This window comes from Myxine glutinosa, chromosome 1, assembly GCF_964187855.1.
Source record: "Myxine glutinosa chromosome 1, kmMyxGlut1.1, whole genome shotgun sequence".
NCBI classification, from domain to species: Eukaryota; Metazoa; Chordata; class Myxini; order Myxiniformes; family Myxinidae; genus Myxine; species Myxine glutinosa.
In genome coordinates this window covers 22,993,065-23,012,183 of record NC_136261.1, presented here as the reverse complement: position 1 = coordinate 23,012,183, position 19,119 = coordinate 22,993,065, and the positions used below count along the sequence as shown (strand labels likewise).

The window sequence follows — 19,119 nt, the reverse complement described above, 5'->3', positions numbered from 1 at the left end:
GATCGACTGGACATTTTAATGCAATGTAGCTCGCATCAAGCGGAATAGTGTTTAAAATTTAAACATGATTGGTTGTACGGTCTGGAAGCTGGGAGTCGTTATTGCTGGAAGAAGAAGAAGAAACAACACTTTTTATTCTCAGGCCATGTGACTGATTGCAGCAGTGCTATTTTGCTGATTTATTTACTTGAAAAACGATTTTCTCTGCAACACTTGGACCGATTGACAGATTTTCACCATCGGAGCGACTCTGCCTGTAGAATATTTTAATGATAATTATGACGTCACAGGTCACATGGTGCGGGTGCCATATTGGAAAAACCATAAAATTTTGCACCTCCATATCTCCAAAAGCGCTGCACAGAAAAAATTGAGACGTGTTACGGATTCATCACTTCCGTCGTTGTGGTTTTCATCCACTGCAAGCATTTTGGTTCCATGTACTATTATTGTTATCGTTTAAGTGAAATGGAGATAACTGTTTGCAAAAGGTGAAAAATTTGTGTTTTAAAAGAAACCGGATCGAGGGAAGAGGAAGAAGAAGAGGAGGAAGCAAAAAGCGGAGCAAGTGAGGTCGGGAAGAAAAGCCGAGCTGCTTTGAGATCTCGAGGAGACGTTGGCAAACGGGGGTCACGAGCGAACTTTTGGTTTCCTGGGAAAGGGATTCCTGTGACGGAGTGGTTATCGCTGTGACAGATAAACCTGCGTGACAGGTTTTGCAGTTGATTCCGGAGAGAATCGTTGTTGGAGTGCAGGTACACCTCCAGTACGGGCCCGTCGGCCATTTTGCCTCGCTCCCGCCATTTCGCATCGCTCCAGCCTTTTCACCTCGCTCCAGCCATTTCACCGCACCCAGCCGTTAGCCTGGTTTGCGTGTGTAACGTGGATTTCGATTGGGAATTTGTTGTTCTCCATTTGGGAGCCGTTGAACGTTCATACCCGAAGGTGTGATTTCCCATTCGCCTTTTGAGAGCACATTTGCGCCTCTTTGGCAGCGTTGACTGTCAGCCGAACTGGATTCTGGTCTCGATACGACATTTTTCTTGCGCTCACCGGAGCGTGGATCGACTTTGGCTTGATGCCGGGACAGAGACTTTGGGAATGTTATTTCCGCTCACTTGGAGCACAGTGAGTTATATTGTATGAAACTGATGGTACCATCATAGGAATGACATAATATTTGTTGTACAATTGATTAATATTGTTCTTGTGCTGTTATTCTTGTGTGACCTTAATACAACACTTGTTTTTTGATAACAATTGGTGTGGTTTCACCATTGGTCATTGACACACAGAGTAACACATCTTTCTGCCGTGACTCCTTTCGTGGCTCGGAGGTACACCGTGACCGGGGTTTGGGGAGGTGCACGTAACATATGTCTCATTATAAAGGACTCTCCATGCAGAATAAAATATGTGAATGATGATGTCATAGGTGCCGCCGTTATGACTTCATAATTCGACAAGTAAAAAACTTCATCCGATCAGAATTAAATTTCTTGAGCATCATCTCGGTATAAATTGAAGCAGAATTTTTTTTTTAATGATGTCGTAGGTCATGTGGTTCGGCCGCCATATTGTTTTAAGTGAAGAGCCTGAAAAACCACTAAAAACCCATTTTCTCAAACGACTAAACAGATTGAGGCCAAACTTTGCAGGCAGAATCGCATACCCATGACGAACAAAAAGTTCAGTGAGCATGACGTCATAAGTCACATGGTTTCGGAGCTATAACGTTTTGAAGCATAAGCTTTTAAAAGCTAGCTCCTCCCTAATTTTTGATCATATCGAATGGAAACGTGTGTGTGTGTGTGTGTGTGTGTGTGTGTGTGTGTGTGTGTGTGTGTGTGTGTGTGTGTGTGTGTGTGTGTGTGTGTGTGTGTGTGTGTGTGTACGTGCGTGTGTAAATATATAATTTGAAAAATATATAATTTGAAAGCGGGAAGGCGGAGGAAACCGGTCATCTCGTTGTTGTCCCACGTCGCACCGCGGAGCGAAATGGGGATTATGGTTTTCCCCTCCGTGCATGCGTAAGCAAAGGACCGAATTCTAATTTGGTGTGTGGGTGCAACCCACGTCAAAATCCAAGATGGCCACCGCCATGTATGTCTGACGCCATGTATGTTTGAACCTTGTGAGCGGAATATCTTGAAAAATAAGCGAAGTACCAACTTCTAATCTGGTGTGTGGGTGTATCTAGGCATAAGGAAGAACGCTATTGAAAATTGGGTCGCCACGTCAAAATCCAAGATGGCCGCCACCATATATATATATATATATGTCAACCTTGTGAGCGAAATATCTTGAAAAATAAACGAACTACTAACTTCTAATCTGGTGTGTGGGTGTATCTACACATAAGGAAGAACGCTATTAAAAATTGGGTTGCCACGTCAAAATCCAAGATGTCCGCCGCCATGTACTGTATGTCTGAACCTTGTGAGCAGAATATCTTGAAAAATAAGCGAAGTACCAACTTCTAATCTGGTGTGTGGGTGTATCTAGGCATAAGGAAGAAGGCTATTGAAAATTGTGTCGCAAGGTCAAAATCCAATATGGCCGCCACCATATATATGTCTGAACCTTGTGAGCGAAATATGTTGAAAAATAAACGAACTACTAACTTCTAATCTGGGTTGTGGGTGTATCTACGCATAAGGGAGAACGCTATTGAAAATTGGGTCGCCACGTCAAAATCCAAGATGGCCACCTTGCGTCTTCCACTTTGTCAACTCGCATCACTTCACCGACGGGGGGCCTAGGCGTAACGCTTGTTTTTTGTTTTTTTTGCCCAAGTCGTTCACGAACCGGCTGTCCATCCGTGTCTGACGTTTGACTGAAGGTGTCACAGGAATGTGGAATTTATTGATGCGAATATTTATTTTTTTGAGATTTCGGCCTTCCTCCCGTGCATACATATTGTTACGGTTTTTAGAACCTTCACTAGTAAATTTTCGTAAATGTTTCCCTTATAGATGATCCCCTGTAAATATCCCCATCAATTGGCTTTGTTAAAGATCGCACCCTAGTTAGTCCATGTACAACACGTAGCGAACCATAGGACCTCTCCGTAGTTATTTCATTATTATGTGTTTCAGTTAATGATCTGTTCTCAATAGTTGAATCTGCGTTGCATTAATCAAATAAGATAGGCCCCAGTACTTCGTTTGCCAGCAGCGTTCGCCGTCGTTGCATTGGGCTGTTTACTGGCACCACGCTGCCATAAGCCATGCAGTCAATCCGAGGAAGAAGGCGGCGGGGCCACAAGAACAAGGTGTGGCATGTCGACTCGTCAGCAGAGGTGGAATCAGCAAGCCCTTGCCGGCCAACCAGCGCTGCGGTGAGCCAACCGGTAGGCGTGTCATCAGAGCCAGCGGCTTGATTCCTACACGGGCAATAAAAGTGGCTGCGAGGGACTGCTTAGGAGAGACGAGTGAGAAGGTACAGATGAGACGAGTGAGAAGGTACAGATGAGAAGAGAAGGAGCTGGAGTGCGCTACGAACTGGCATCTCCCCCATCTTGTTCAAGAGAGAGAGCGTTGGCACGAGCCATTTATTACATACGGAGCATCCCAGTCCCACCGCTATATGCAACGTCCGCTCGCGGTCAACGATACGCGCTCGCTGCCTGTCAGGGTTTTCCCGCCACGACGCGAGTCGACTCCTGGAGCCCGGACCTCGACGCCTACCGTCTACCTGGGCCTTCTCATTCCTTCCAGTCATTCCTGCCTGCTATTCCCCTTTCGTGTAAGTCTGTGTGTTTGTCCTGGGCGTTGATAATTAAGACTGTTTTAAGGTTTGCCCTGTGTATCTGCTTTTTCCTACTTGTAAATGCCCTTCTTTCGTTTCCTCTTTTAGTATAGAAATAAACCTGTGTTCTTCCTTTACCCTTTTTGGTTCTTTGGCTTCCTCTCATCCGGTCGCTTTAGTCTTTTCCCCATTGGTACCTGTGGCACGATTTGGCCAACGCTCAGAATTGGGTTAGTCGATTGCTAACAGCTCGAATCGCGAATTGCTAAACCGCTCGGCAAATACCATCTTGTCCGTGGTTCGAGCGGTACTTGTCTCCCTGCTTTGCGGAGGGATTGGTAAAGGTATTCGGGAGAACACCTTGACCAATAACCCTGACCAATTTCACCCCGCAAAGGAGCGTTATAAGTACCAGGACTAGAGACGGCCAGCTTAACAGGCCAAGGGGATTAACCCCCCCTTGCTAAGGGGAGTGCCGTCTCTGAGATCCGTAACAATATATATTGTACATTTGGTATAAAAATTTCTTTTTCATGTAAAAAAGAAATCCAATTGTAAAAGCAGAGGTTTTATTCATACAAGTGCTTAATATTAATTTTTTGAAAGTCAATTGGGGTAGGAGAGGGGAAGGGTGCAAAGCTGAAGGTTCGGCAAAGGCGCCCAATACCATTGCACTATCCCTGGGCCTCAACAATCCGTTTGTGAAGACTTGGACCAAACGCTTTACCTGGCTGATGCCACAAGGAGGTGAGAATAATTGAGAGTGGTAAAGTAGTAGTAGTAGTAGTTGTTGCAGAGAGGGTGTGTATGTTTATTCTGATCACATTTTCCATTATTTTTTTAATGCAGTTATCGTGAAGTATTATTATTCCTCAGGAATTTGACGTTTTACTGGATCATCTGCATCACATCGATAGGGAATGGTTGATTCTCTCAAAAAGCTTTATCAACAACAACAACACTGCACTGTGCCCGAGCAGTCTGACCGGCTGGGTGCAAATGCAGGTTGATATTTTGAACAATTACTGGGCTGAATGTAGAACATTAGGATGATTTTTCTTTTTCTTTACAGCGACATATTAGATGCTCATTGAGGGAACATATATGATGCCACAAAGACTGCTGTCAAGACAGAAATGCCTGGCAGCTTGCAGTTACATTACATCACAGTAATAACTGGTGATTGATTCACAGTGGACTGTGGTATTTATCTTGAAACTGTTATGTGGGATGAAGTTTTATTACTTGGCAAAAAAAAAATTTCGGGATAAGTATGTTGATCATTCTGGTTTGTGTGTTTGTGTTTGTTTATCTGTCCGCTCACTTATACTTGCCTACAGGTCACAATTTTAATCCGATCTTCACGAAGCTTCACCAAATGGTAGAGTTTGTGGTGTGAGTGTCCTATTTATTTTGTGGTCAAAAGGTCAACATATGCCAAAGATCAACCACTTTTCTCAAGTTTCTAAAATCCTCAATTTTCATCCGATTGACTTGAAATTTGAATAGGATTTACATATACACTAACTGACTTCAACCACCAACTATTTTTGAGGTCATCATAGGCCAAAAGTCAATAACCTTTTCAAATTTCTAAAATCCTCAATTTTAATCAGATTGACTTGTAATCTGAATAGGATTTTCATATCAGCTAACTGAATTCAACCACCAATTATATTTGAGGTCAACATAGACCAAAAGGTCATCATAGGCCATATCTTCCTATAATTCACCAAATGATCCACTACGCGGTAACCCGGGTTGCCCCGTGATTTTTAATCATTTTACATAATTAATTAATCTATTTTAGGGGGAGTGTAACCCAGGTTCGTGTGATCGGAAAATCCTTTGTGACACATCAAATGGATCAAATGTCCATCCGTCTGTCTGTCTGTCTGTCCGTTCGGAGGTACCGTAAAAACTGCTGAACCGATCGCAACGATATTTTGGGTGGGTAATCCTGGCATCTCCAGGAGTAAAATAGGCTATTTAGTTTTCCCAATTTCAGCTTTGGTCTCCAGCATTCTCAGGTTTGGACTCCCGCATAACATTCGCGTTCGCATAACGTTAATTGTGACGATGTTGTTTTCCTGGGTGCCGCACAAATGGCTGCACCGATCGCTGCACAGCTGCACCGATCGAACTCGGTGACCTCGGACAAAGACCTTTTATAAGGACACGGGTTGAATCCCTGCTTGAGAGAATTCCATCCCCCTCCCCGCCATCACGGCCATCTCTGCAACTTACAATGCCACGAGATATGCGGAAAGGACGACCCAAAACCAATATAAACATCATTAAACATCATTCGTATATAAACGTCATTAAAAGTAGATAATGACCTCGGCCAAAGTTCAAACGACATTTAATCTCTACATGAGAGAATTCCACATCGCTATTTGGGCGGTGAATACGCTAAAAGATCGCTGTCTCCATCGATCTTGCCAAGGCAGTAAGACCTATCGGCTCAAAATCCTTTTAACTGTTGATTTGGTACAGTTACACGTATCGGGAGTACATACGACATAGCGATTGTGAATGTGACAGCTCTGAGGCGTCTTTCGCTTGGCATCGCAGTGACGGCGAGCACCAACATGGAGGCTGGCAAATATGGTGGCTGGCACCAAGTAAAGTCCAATAAATCTGGCTTCAAGCCCCCTCACCACCCAAAGCCTTCAACCAGACATATTGACACGCTCCTCCACCTTCATTCCCGTTCTTCAAAGCAAAGCGGTTAAAATTGTTGTATCGCCATTATATATGACGAGTAACGGTACCCGCCATAAGGGCGGGGCTTCAATTGGGAGGCGCTATTTATTTTAACATCCGCTAAATATCACACGCAAATCATCAAAATCTAAACAGTATTTTTAGAATTTCAATAAAAAAAACAACATCACTGTGATTTGATGATTTGCATGTGGATGTTTATATGAATCGTTTAACCCTCTGGAGTCCACAAGCCGATTCTATCGGTTTCACGCCTGCACCAAAATGTCTACAAGCCGAATTTATCGGCTCGAACCGCATTCAAATTTACCGTGCAATTCAGGGTTATGTAATGGTTTAATAGTAGACTCCAGAGGATTAAAATGAAAAAAAGCTTCAATTTCTGATATTTTGCCTTTTCATTTGGGCCTCCCAATTGAAGCCCCCGCCCATAGGGCGGGTACCGTTGCTAGTTTTTTTAATTGTCAATTTTCATCCGATTAACTTAAAATTTGAAGACGATTTGCATATCAGGTCACTGAATTCAACCACCAACTATTTTTGAGGTCAAAAGGATACTCTACTGAGTGCCATTCTACTTTGTTCTGTTTTGCTAAGTGTCACTCAGTGATTTTTCATTTATTTATTTTTCTCTTCCACGAGAAAGTCAATCAACTCACACCTGTTTGATGGAGGTGGCAAACGCTGTCTCGGGCATCATATCAGAAAATATTCCATTAATGCTTGATTGGATTCAGATCTGGTGTCTGAGAAGACCATGGCGTATGGATAACATCAGCAGCGTCATGCTCATCAAACCATTGGGCGACCACACGTGCTCTGTGGATGGAGGCATCGGGGGGGGGGAGGGGGTCTGCTCCTGCAGCCATAATTATTGGTAACCAGGCCTGTGCAGCATTTTTATACATGACCCCAAACATGCTGAGATGATATTTGCTAAATTAACACAAATACCACAACTGTGTGGAAGCCGTTGCTTGGTGTCCCCCATTTACACAGGTGTTTCCATTTTTCAAGTTTACTATCTGTATGCTCGAAGAAGGTTTTAAAGATAAGACGTAAGAAACTTCAATGCTAAATAAATTGAAAAACAAGTCTAAAGAGAAATTGTAGTTCTGAGTTTCCAACTAAACAGAAAATATAAAAGTGATATTTTTCATTGTATACCTTGAATAAGATGAAATTTAACCTTGCAATGTGCGACCTGCTTTTTGGCAGCCACATTGTCACGACGTTGACTTGGTTGTGTCAATGTCATTGTGGTGTCGAAACACCTTTGATTGCGCGACGATGTAACTTGCTGATCGATGCTGTGTTGAGAAAGTGGCGTCTTGTTTGAAGTGCATTTTATCGTAATTGTCACAATTGGCAACAAAAATCTCACTGTTGCACAGCGTCGTCATTTTTTACAATGAACATATGTATATAAACCAGAACGGCACTCAGTAGAGCGCGTACCTCCGCCAGGCTGAACAGTTTACGCTTTTTATCCCACAGATAGGCCACATTTGGATCAGGTCCTGAATCGAAATCAAAATCGCATTCACCTTGCAGTCGAGTGCGCTTGAAATGGCTCGGCTCGGATTTTAGTCTGGGCATTGCATTGTGTAGGCCTGTGATCATTTAATAAAAGACCATCTCATCCTTGGTTATCACGTCATGGTCAGTTTAGAACATGGATGATGTTTTTTGTTTGTTTTTTTTACACACACCATAGCTGTACGTTACAAGAAGAAGACTTTGAGGGAGGTTATGGAGTTATTGTATGATAATTATACCAGATCAGCAACCATGGGTTGTCGGCCATAGCACAGGACTCCTGCATGGAAGTTTCTTGAAAGGGAACTCCTCTTGAGATTGCATAGCTATCCCTACTGATAATATCTGTGTGTGCGTTTCTCATGTCATTACCGAAGTCCATGGTTGACGACTGTGAGCGAGCTTTGGTGTCATGAACCTGACAAAAACAGCTTTGCACGACGGAGTGGTATTTCCCCACCTCAACACCATTATGACAAATTCAGTCATTGGTGAGGAGAGGTGGCATGCTTGATATATTGACGCTGCCTTCCAATGCTGGAGGCAGAGCTCGAAGATGTTTAACTGGGACAGAATAATGCACAAAGCGCATTTTGGAATGTGGCGTACGTGTTAAATCGTTTTGAATTGTGAACCAAGGATGCTTTGTGGTGGAACGGAGTGTTTTGTCCTTCTTATTGAGTGTTGTTGCTGAAACATATCTGGATTCCACTGAAGGATTTTCAGGCCAAATTGCTAACAATGTTTTCAAATGTAGTTTAAACCCTGGTGCTGTGTGCACATGCATGTGTCCATCTTAATATGCAAGACCTTGCTACCTTGCTTCTGACCTCTTACATCCACCTCTCCTCTCTCTCCCCCCCTCCACTCCCCATCATTCAACCGTTCTTTTTTGTTTCCTCTCGCTTTTTTTTGTCCTCCATATGCTGTGTGTTCATCAAACTTCTCTAGGCCTCATTTTCTACAGCCATTCCCAAACCGTCTGCCATTCCCTCCAATAATTCCCGTATTCCTCGTATCATTGCAGGTATCTCAGGCAGCAGGAGATTTGATGCAGTTCTGCATGCAGAATGCTTGCAAGGATCCTCTACTGACCGGCATGCCGGCTGGAAACAACCCCTTCCGTGAGCCGCGTGTCTGTGCTCTGTTGTAGTGCACACATATATTCTGCAGGTGAATATGCCATTCTCTCTTTTCTTGATAACCTTTGAGAGGTTGATCCTGTGAATACGGTAGTTTAAAAAAATTTTTATGCAGAATTCTCGGTTCATCAAGTAGCAAAATGAACAAGAGTACCGCATTTACAGACTGGTGGAGAGAAAAAGGGAAACATGCAGACGTAAATGCATGGATACATAAGTGGTTTTTATTTTTGGTTTTTTTTTATTTTTATAAATATACTGAATCGAGGCTCGTGAAAGAGCTGACAACCGCGAGGGAAAGACAGCACAGGGGGACCACGAGGGAAAGACAGCACAGGGGTCCCCCTTTATGGCAGAGTGGCCAGACGGAAGCCAAACAGTTCAATCTTGGTTTCATCAGACCACAGAATATTGTTTCTCACAGTCTGAGAGTCCTTTAGGTGCTTTTTTGGAAACTCCAAGTGGGCTTTCATGTGTCTTTCACTGAGGAGAGACTTCCGTCTGGCCACTCTGCCATAAAACCCAGATCGGTGGAGTGTTGCAGTGATAGTTGTCTTTCTGGAAGTTTCTACCATCTCCACACAGGATGTCTGGACCTCAGCCAAGTGGCCATCGGGTTCTTGGTCACCTCTAATACCAAGGCCATTCTCCCCCGATTGCTCAGTTTGGCCGGGCGGCCAGCTCTAGGAAGATTCCTGGTTGTTCCAAACTTCTTCCATTTAAGAATTATGGAGGCCACTGTGCTCTTGGGAACCTTCAATGCAGCAGAAATTTTTTTGTAGGCTTCCCCAGATCTGTGCCTCGACACAATCCTGTCTCTGAGCTCTGCAGGCAGTTCCTTCGACCTCATGGCTTGGTTTTTGCTCTGATATGCATTGTCAGCTGTGAGACCTTATATAGACAGGTGTGTGCCTTTCCAAATCATGTCCAATGAATTGAATTTACCACAGGTGGACTCCAATCAAGGTGCAGAAACATCTCAAAGATGATCAAGAGAAATGGGAGGCACCTGAGCTAAATTTCAAGTGTCATGGCAAAGGGTATGAATACTTATGTCAATGTGATATTTCAGTTTTTTGTTTTTAATAAATCTGCAAAACTTTCTAAAATCCTGTTTTCTCTTTGTTATTATGGGGTATTGAGTGTAGATTGATGAGGGAAAAAAATGAATTTAAATGATTTCAGCATAAGGCTGCAACATAACAAAATGTGAAAAAAGTGAAGGGGTCTGAATACTTTCTGAATGCACTGTATATCATACATCATGGTTATAAACTCAGGTAATTCCAATTGCACTGGCCCATTGGCTGACACCAAAGCCCTGAAGCCTGAGGCCTACAAGTGCTATCACCTTCACAAGTCCTATAACGCCAATCGGCTCCAACCTTTCGATATTTGATGATCCCTTTAATAGAACGAAGATATGCAGAACTGCCCACTGTGGAACGTAGTTCAGCTGTCACACTGCTGCCCTCAGTGCCTGTCTTACAAGAACCACCTTTAGAGGCCATTTTTCACCGCAGAGCAGGGGTTGGCCTTTAAAGTCACCGTGGTCCCATTTTTGAAGCAATGTTTTATGGCCGGATGCCCTTCCTGCCACCAACCCTGTTAGTCACCTCTTGCGACACACAGGGAATTACCAGTGAACTGGTACTCAATTTGCCGACCTCGGAAGGATGACAGGCTGAGTCAACCCCCCTCGTGTTAATTCAGCGATCAACCGGGATTCAAACCCAGGATCCTTGGATCCCAAGCTATTGCCAGTCTTACAGAATGTTTTAAAAGGATTGAGAATAGGAGCAGACTGAATATAAATAGGTGTATTTCAATAGAAGGTGCAGGTAGGATGGTAGTTCAGTTACAATGATCAAAGCAAGGAATAATTTTGAACATCTAGACCAATGTTATGGTTGTTATTCGATGGCTGCAGGAGCGGATTTTTGGCAATATTGTGTAACGTGTGTTTCGTCCATCGTCTCATGATCTTTTTTTTGTCACATGACCCTTTACTTTTTTTCACAGGACATCATTGCTGTCGTCAACCTTGCCATGTGGACTCACAATTTGCTTCATATTAGTGACAATGACACCTACACAAACTTTACCACAGATTTGGGTGTGGATATTGCTTGCTGTTGTTGTTGGTAGGCAATTATAATGTATTTTGCTGGTTTATTTTGGTTTTAACGATGTCCCTTACCTGTACGTTACTGTCGGCATCCCTACATGCCGTTTGATTGACTGACACTGTGTTTTTTATTGCAAAATGTGTATGGAGCATTAAATAATTAGTATTTGAAGCTGAAGGCACCACCAACTAGTTGGTCTGCCCAGCAAGCAAGGCCCCCAGGTCCATTGGTTCAATGACCGAGTGGTCTTCACCTAGAACTGTGGACAGAAAGATGCAGCAGTGCAGGTTGGCATTCCTTTTGATAATGAAAATAAAAGTTCGGTCCACCAACGTAGCCCTGAACACACCGGATGCCACACTTGAAGCGATTAAAATTATGGGTCTCGCCTCCTGCATATTCCACTGTCGTGATACCCCACCTACCTCCCTCAGGGAAGCGGGATACTTCACACCAGAGCCGTGATGCCTGCTCATTTCCGAATAATGACCACTTAGTTGTCGACACCTCGGACCCGAGCCGTGCCAGTTGGACAGCGATACTAGCGGGGGATGCCTTCGTCGCCAATTCACGTGAATCTTCACAACTACAACTAGTTTTTTTGTGAGCATTTCAAAACTTTGCCAAAATTATTGGCCAAACAATATAACTTGAATTACAGAAACGCAATGAATAAACCGATGTTATCTTTGAGCTTTTGAGCTTTCACCTCTGCCCTCCTACTGATCCACATAAACACCAATTAAACTTCAAAAATCCCAATCCAATACGCGTAAAGGTCACATGCCCCCACGGAAAGAGGCAACAGATGTCTCATTTGCTAACCAACAGAAGGGTTTTGATGAGGATTATAAAGTGATGCTCATCGGGTGCATACAAAGTGGATATGTATCCCGAGGGAGTCGACGGGACCTTTATTCCACTTAAAACTGAAAAAAGTGATTAGAAGCATTTCCTATGACGATAACCCAGAACAAATCTGTGCGATGTAAGGATCGGTATTTCTACGTCCGCGCATGCCTTTTTGCACCGTGTATCCATCCTCAGGCATTACAAGATTTTGTTGGATATTGTGGATAAAACTTTCCGTCTTCAAAGTGTTCGTGGCTGCCATTTTTATATACGGGTGGCACAAATCTGCAAACACCGCGTGGCTTTCGCTCACATTATCCTGTACTATTGCCCACATATTCTTGCAACTTTTGACACCATTGAATAGCAGATGCTTTGACTTTTAATAGGAGTGTCGACCTGCTGCCATTTTGATATCAAAACAATTTCTTTAGAGTGTCGAGCAAATGCAGCAAGCAGCTTGTTTTGGTGTTGGTTCCGATGCCAAATTTCAGATATCTGTATTTCCACCTCGGCTTCGTGAACACTGACTGAACACCTTTTTCGGGAATGCTTAAGTTTGTTTTCCCACGTCCTTTAACTAACGTTATCCTGGATTTCTATAATCTTCATTCTGGATTTGTTTTTTCCATGCTTTGTTTTGTTTGATTGTTTTTCCCTCCTTTTCCCTTCCCCCTCCCCTCATTTAGTGCTACCCACGTTGTGTACATTTCCTTTAAGTTATACTTCCTAGTTTGGAACAGCTGGGTATGTTTTGTTCCTTCTTGATGTTCTTTTCCTGGCAGTAATTACTCCAGCCGTGAGGTTTTTCTTATTGTCATTTTGATTGCTCTTCCGCTGTTCACGCTTGCCTTCTTCTCTTCCCTTCTTGCTCCGCTCCACCCACATTCACTTTGCCCTCATACGTTGTCTTCCAACGCAAGTCATGTGCACACTTGGAGATGAATAGGCGATTATACAAAGCGTAGCATTTTCATAGCCGTTCCGAAGACACATCGAGTTTGGATGACCAACATTTGGCCCATCCACCAAGATTCTTGTTTCTACAAGGATTATTTCTTTCTTTCCTTTATTCTATTTTGTTGTCCGTATGCCGAGGCAGACGTTTATTTTTAAACTCGAGGCAGAAGTATGTCTTGTAGTTTTGAACACCAAGTAAATTTCGTACTTTTAAAATTAACTTTTGTGACCTGAACGCTCTGCCGATTTATAAACATTTTCTATTAGAATTTTCTAATTTGAAGTTTGTACACCATTTTTAATAATGAAGTTTTCCATCGGTGCGTGGAGCGGCCGAATCCTTGGCAGAGGCAATGGCTTCTCCATGCTCAATTGGAAGGTCACCTTGAAATGGTGTCGTCTTTTTCTGTACAGGCAACAACGGTGATTTCTGAATTGCCTTTTTTTTCCATGTGAAAAGCTGGTTTGCCACTTCAGTATTGGAAAAATGTTTGCCGACAAAACAACCATGTTTTCAGTGTTGACGTTGGAGCTCTTGACGGTTTCGGTGTGTACGTCCGCTTTGGTTTCGTTACCGGATGCTGCTTAATGCGGCTAACATTCAGGCTTTTCCATCGTCCGTCTTGATTTAATACAAACTTACAACTTGCATATTCACGTCACCATGCCAAGACGTTTGTCATTAACGTTTTTTTTTAAGGACAACTGGCGTCCCATAATACTTCTCTTGGCATTGGTGCATATTGCTTTTGAACTCTTCTTTTTATTCTCCTTTGGATCATCATTATATCCTGGTTTTCTAACCAGACGATTTGCTAATTAATAATTGTAAAATTTATTTCGTCATATGTCATATGTTGCTCGTGGCTGCTGAAGTGGTTAAAAGAAAAATCAATGTGCATTGCTTGCTGAATTTCATATTTTGACACATTACTCTGATGTGTTTGTTTGGATTGTTTTTGTACTGTGTCGTTGCGTTTTCCATAATAAATGTTTTTTTGCCTCTGTAATATATGACTTTTTTCTGCTGTGTTTGTGCAGGGTTATAGCAACTTTCGATGTACCGGTACTCGAAACACCTACTCCCTGTGGAAGCAACAGCGGTGGGAGATCAACTTTATTTTGTATAATTGTCCCCCGTCGCACCTCGGAGCGAAAGGGGGACTATGGTTTTCCCATCCGTCCGTCCGTGCGTGCGGGCGTGCATGCGTAAGCGAAGGACCGCATTCGAATTTGGTGTGTGGGTGCAACCCACGTCAAAATCAAAGATGGCCACCGCCATGTATGTCTGATGCCATGTATGTCTGAACCTTGTGAGCTGAATATCTTGAAAAATAAGCGAAGTACCAACTTCTGATCTGGTGTGTGGGTGTATCTAGGCACAAGGAAGAACGCTATTGAAAATTGGGTCACCACATCAAAATCCAAGATGGCCGCCTTGCGTCTTCCACTTTGTCAACTCGCATCACTTCACCGACGGGGGACCTAGGCATAACGCTTGTCTATTATATAATACAGAGTCGTTTTTTTTGAGCAAATTGTTTACATGCTTGCCAATTGACTTCATGTCCGAAGTTTGGACAATACATCTCCCACGTTATGGACCTTGACTAGTTTATATCCATTTGTTGACCCTCACCTTTTATGCCTCCGCCCGCGAAGGTCGCCGGAGGCATTATGTTTTCGGGTAGTCCGTCCGTCCGTCTGTATGGACTCGACCTCGTTTTTCTCAGCAACCATATGTCCGATTGAAACAAAACTTTCAGGGTAGGAGTGACACCCATGCAGAATATTGTTATGATAAATGTGACGTCATAGGTCACGTGGTATGGCAGCCATCTTGGATTAAAGGCAAATAATTTTTAAAATGTTTCTTGGAAACTGCTGAATGGAAAAATTTGAAACTTGACACATTGTCAAGTACTCCCAATGGGGAACAAATGCATGATAATTATGACATCATAGGTGAAGTGATTATACCAGCCATAAATGTTTTAATCGAATATTGAAATGCAGAAATATCTCATTTACATAAGTATGCAGTCCCTCGAGTGAATACTTCGTAGAAGCGCCTTTGGCAGCAATTACAGCTTTGAGTCTTCTTGGGTTTGTCTATATCCGCTTTGCACATGTGGATTTGGAGAGTTTCTCCCATTCTTCCTTGCAGATTTGCTCAAGCTCTGTCAAAATGAATGGGGAGTGTCGATGAACAGCAATCTTCAAGTCATTCCACAGATTCTCAATGGGATTGAAGTCTGGGCATTGGCTGGGCCACTAAAGTACTTTCACATTCTTGTTCTAAAACCATGTTGAGTTGGCTGTATGCTTGGGGTCATTGTTCTGTTGGAACGTAAATTTTCACCCCAGTCGAAGGTATTTTGCACTGAAGGAGATTCTCCTCAAGGATTTGCCTGTATTTGGCTCTATTCATTGGTCCCTCTATCCTTGCAAGTCTTACTGTCCCTGCTGCATCAACTAACACATACTATAACTATTGGGGAAGCCTCTTCGAGGTGGTTTAACCTACCTCCACCCTCCTTCCCTCCACTCTCCCGCCACCCCCCCGCCCCCCCAATGCAAGTCAGTGGCCAAATCTTCCACATTCTTCCCCACTGCACAGATTCGTCAGGGCAGCGCTATTACGGTCAGTGTAGATCCGTCCCCATGGACCGGCCCTTTCCCTCTTCTCTCTAACTATCATGGCCCTTACTTGGTGAAGGCGGGGGTACACCATCCTGGATGTGGGGGATCTCTGGGTCGCTCCTGTCTCCATGCCACGGGCTTGTTTGAGAGAACTGTTCTGGGCTATACAACAACAACAACGTCCACATCCTCTTCAATCTCATTCTTCCCTCCAGGTCTTCAAGACAGCTGTCCAGCACCATATCAGATCATCGGCAATTCAAAACCATTATCTTTTCTACCTTCATAACCTCACCTCAATCCCTCCTTACAAATTTCCAGTTTCCTCTACTTGGAGTTTCCTTCTGTGCATGTGTTTTGTGTCCTGTTTTTGTCTGTTACATCCTCATCCGTTCAGTGTACTAGCTCTTCCATGGGCCTCGACTATGTATACAAAAAAACAAACTCTTAGCCATTTCAGCAACACCATAAAAAGACGAACTTGAAACATTTTGCTCTACTACTCTGGACACTTTACGACTATTTTGCCCTTTTTACTACTCGCAGGCAACAGTTTTACTTGAAAATTTATCTTTAAAAGTTTGACCTATTTAAAATTGAGTTTTGTACCTGGCAGCTATGGTGCACTTTTATGAAATAAATACAGGTAGTGGACAAAAAAAATGGAAACACCAATGTGAAGTCACTTAATAGGGCGTTGGGCCACCACTTGCCATCTGTATGGGCCGTGGCATAGAGTCCACCACCATCTGGAATTCTGCAGGAGGAATGCGGCACCATTCATTCACTAAAAAGTCAGTCAACTCACACCTGTTTGTTCGAGGTGGAAAACGCAGTCTCAGGTGCCATTCCAGAATATCCCATGAATGCTCGATTGGGTTCAGATCTGGTGACTGAGAAGGCCATGACATATGGATAACATCAGCGTCATGCTCATCAAACCATTGTGGATGGGGGCATTGAGTGGTCTCCTCTCGCAGCCATAGTTATAGGCAACCAGGCCTGTGTAGTATTTGTGGACATGACCTCAAGCATGCTGGGATGGTATTTGCTTAATTAACACATGGGCCACACGTGTGTGGAAGCTGTTGCTTCGTATCCCACATTCACCCAGACGTTTCCATTTTTTTTTGTCCACTACTTGTATGTTTGGGGAAGAGCATGATTATTGAGTATATCGGGAGTAGCATACCTCCAGGGGTGGGAAGTTGGGAAGCAATTCGGCAGCCACAGAACAAACTATTAGATGGATTAATGTGCGCCACTAGAGAGATGGAAGACTGCCTGTCCAAGGAATTATAGGAAGAGTTGATGTGGGAAGGATGGACAGAGGTGGAAGAACTGGTAGGGGTGTCAGATGATGTGAGATGTCACCTTAAAGTTTGAAACCCTGGATGGAGTAGCAAATTGGAGTGACGGAGGAAGGCGATACTCACGTGCTGCGTATTGCAGTAAACTTAAATTTAGAAATCTGGAAGAATGAATCCTGAATATAATAAGATTTTCCAGAATTTAAAACTTGACTTTTCAATCTTGTTACTTGATCTGATGATTATCAATTATTGCTTGTGACGCTCACCTGATTTATCTGCTTGCACCAGGACCTCTTGATCTGACGTTGAACTCGTCATCGCGTAGTTTTAGTGAACTTAAGACATCAGAGTTGAACCTTCCTATTCACATCAGAGACCATTTCAAATCGCCTTTTCAAAAACCATCACACACCAGCAGCAGCAACAGTAGTAGCATCAATAAAGGCAACATCAATAATTCACGTAATTGCTTGCAGGCCAGGTGGAAACGTGACCATCTCGGATATCATTTATCCGTGCTGACGGCGAGTGATGCCAGGCCATGTTTGCAGCAGCTACAAAAAGCTTCGTGCAACAAGTTGGGAGTGATGGACACTTGGTTCCAGTTCCGAGTCTCAGCGAAGCAGACAAGTTCCTCCCATTGGGGCTCGTTACGAAAATCCGGTCTGCTTGTTTCTGGAAAAAGGTCAAGCACACATCCACACCGTTCACCCTCAAAGATATTTTGGTTGGTCCAAACGATCTTAAAACAGGTAAGCATATACTGTATCATATAGGTAGGTTCATATATATATGTAGGTTCATATTAGTCTAGTAGGAAGACTAGGTCCCCCTGCACCCCCCGGAGATATACTTCTAATCAGTGTTTCTAGATTGGAAAAAATGTGTAGAAAATGACTAGCTATGGCCCCAAGCTGAAAAAATGTCCCACATACCATTTTTATGCAAATTACTGCTGCAACTTTTATGCAAAATTATGCAAATTTTATGCAAATTTTTGATGAGGAGTAGAGTTGAGGGGTCTTTGAGGGCTTCATCGAGGTGCTCTCGGTTGCAAGACTGGGTCATTCTGAGAAGCACAGCAGGGTCAGAGATCATGATGTTCTCCTCCTCAGTGAATCTCTCCATCAACAGCCTCTCCATTGCCTCACACACTGTTTTGAGGCAAAAGAGGGACTTTGCGTAGGCCTTTCCACTGAGAACACCTTTGAGAGATCCACTTGTTACTAGTTGTGCCTCAAAGAGAATCTCTGCATATCCAGAACCACGCATCTTGTGTCCAGTGAGCATCCCGATGTAGTTCATGGATGTGTGGAAGGGTCCAATCGTTACTACATGACTAGCAAATTCATTTGGCCAGCGCCAGATGATGGGAAGGGCTTTCATGCAGACACCCAGATCAAATGTATTCAGGACCCATCTCTGACCCACCTCAGCAGTTGCTGCCTCGGAACGCTCATCATTCACACCGCCAGCAGAGAATGACACAGTCTATGCCACTACGATGCAAGAGTACTACATCTGGCTCTTCATCAGATACATCGGAAGCTGTGGCCTGCAGCCTGTGCCTGGGCTAGGGGGTTTCACCTCTGCAACTGGTTCTCCCCCACCCAGCAAATCAACAGTCGACTACTGCACGCCTATCCACCAACCGATCACAGACAACGCAGTTGTTCGTGAGCTACTGAAGCGTTCCGAGGCAGCAACTGCTGAGGTGGGTCAGAGATGGGTCCTGAATACATTTGATCTGGGTGTCTGCATGAAAGCCCTTCCCATCATCTGGCGCTGGCCAAATGAATTTGCTAGTCATGTAGTAACGATTGGACCCTTCCACACATCCATGAACTACATCGGGATGCTCACTGGACACAAGATGCGTGGTTCTGGATATGCAGAGATTCTCTTTGAGGCACAACTAGTAACAAGTGGATCTCTCAAAGGTGTTCTCAGTGGAAAGGCCTACGCAAAGTCCCTCTTTTGCCTCAAAACAGTGTGTGAGGCAATGGAGAGGCTGTTGATGGAGAGATTCACTGAGGAGGAGAACATCATGATCTCTGACCC

At 43.6% G+C, this 19,119-nt stretch overlaps 2 protein-coding genes across 2 annotated transcripts in view; both read left to right on the top strand.

The window, feature by feature from the left end:
- Positions 1-14,112, top strand: part of LOC137421838 (guanine nucleotide-binding protein G(I)/G(S)/G(O) subunit gamma-10) — a 32,821-nt gene extending 18,709 nt beyond the window's left edge. Inside the window, exons 2-3 of the mRNA XM_068108295.2 lie at positions 9,047-9,192; positions 11,184-14,112. Coding sequence (XP_067964396.1) covers positions 9,047-9,172 — 126 coding nt within the window. The 3' untranslated portion in view covers positions 9,173-9,192; positions 11,184-14,112. The remainder of the gene's footprint in view (positions 1-9,046; positions 9,193-11,183) is intronic.
- A 3,487-nt stretch (positions 14,113-17,599) lies between these two features.
- The window catches only part of PJVK (pejvakin), a 31,717-nt gene continuing 30,197 nt past the window's right edge, over positions 17,600-19,119 (top strand). The window contains exon 1 of the mRNA XM_068108282.2: positions 17,600-17,810. Within this exon, the coding sequence (XP_067964383.2) occupies positions 17,600-17,810 (211 nt within the window). The remainder of the gene's footprint in view (positions 17,811-19,119) is intronic.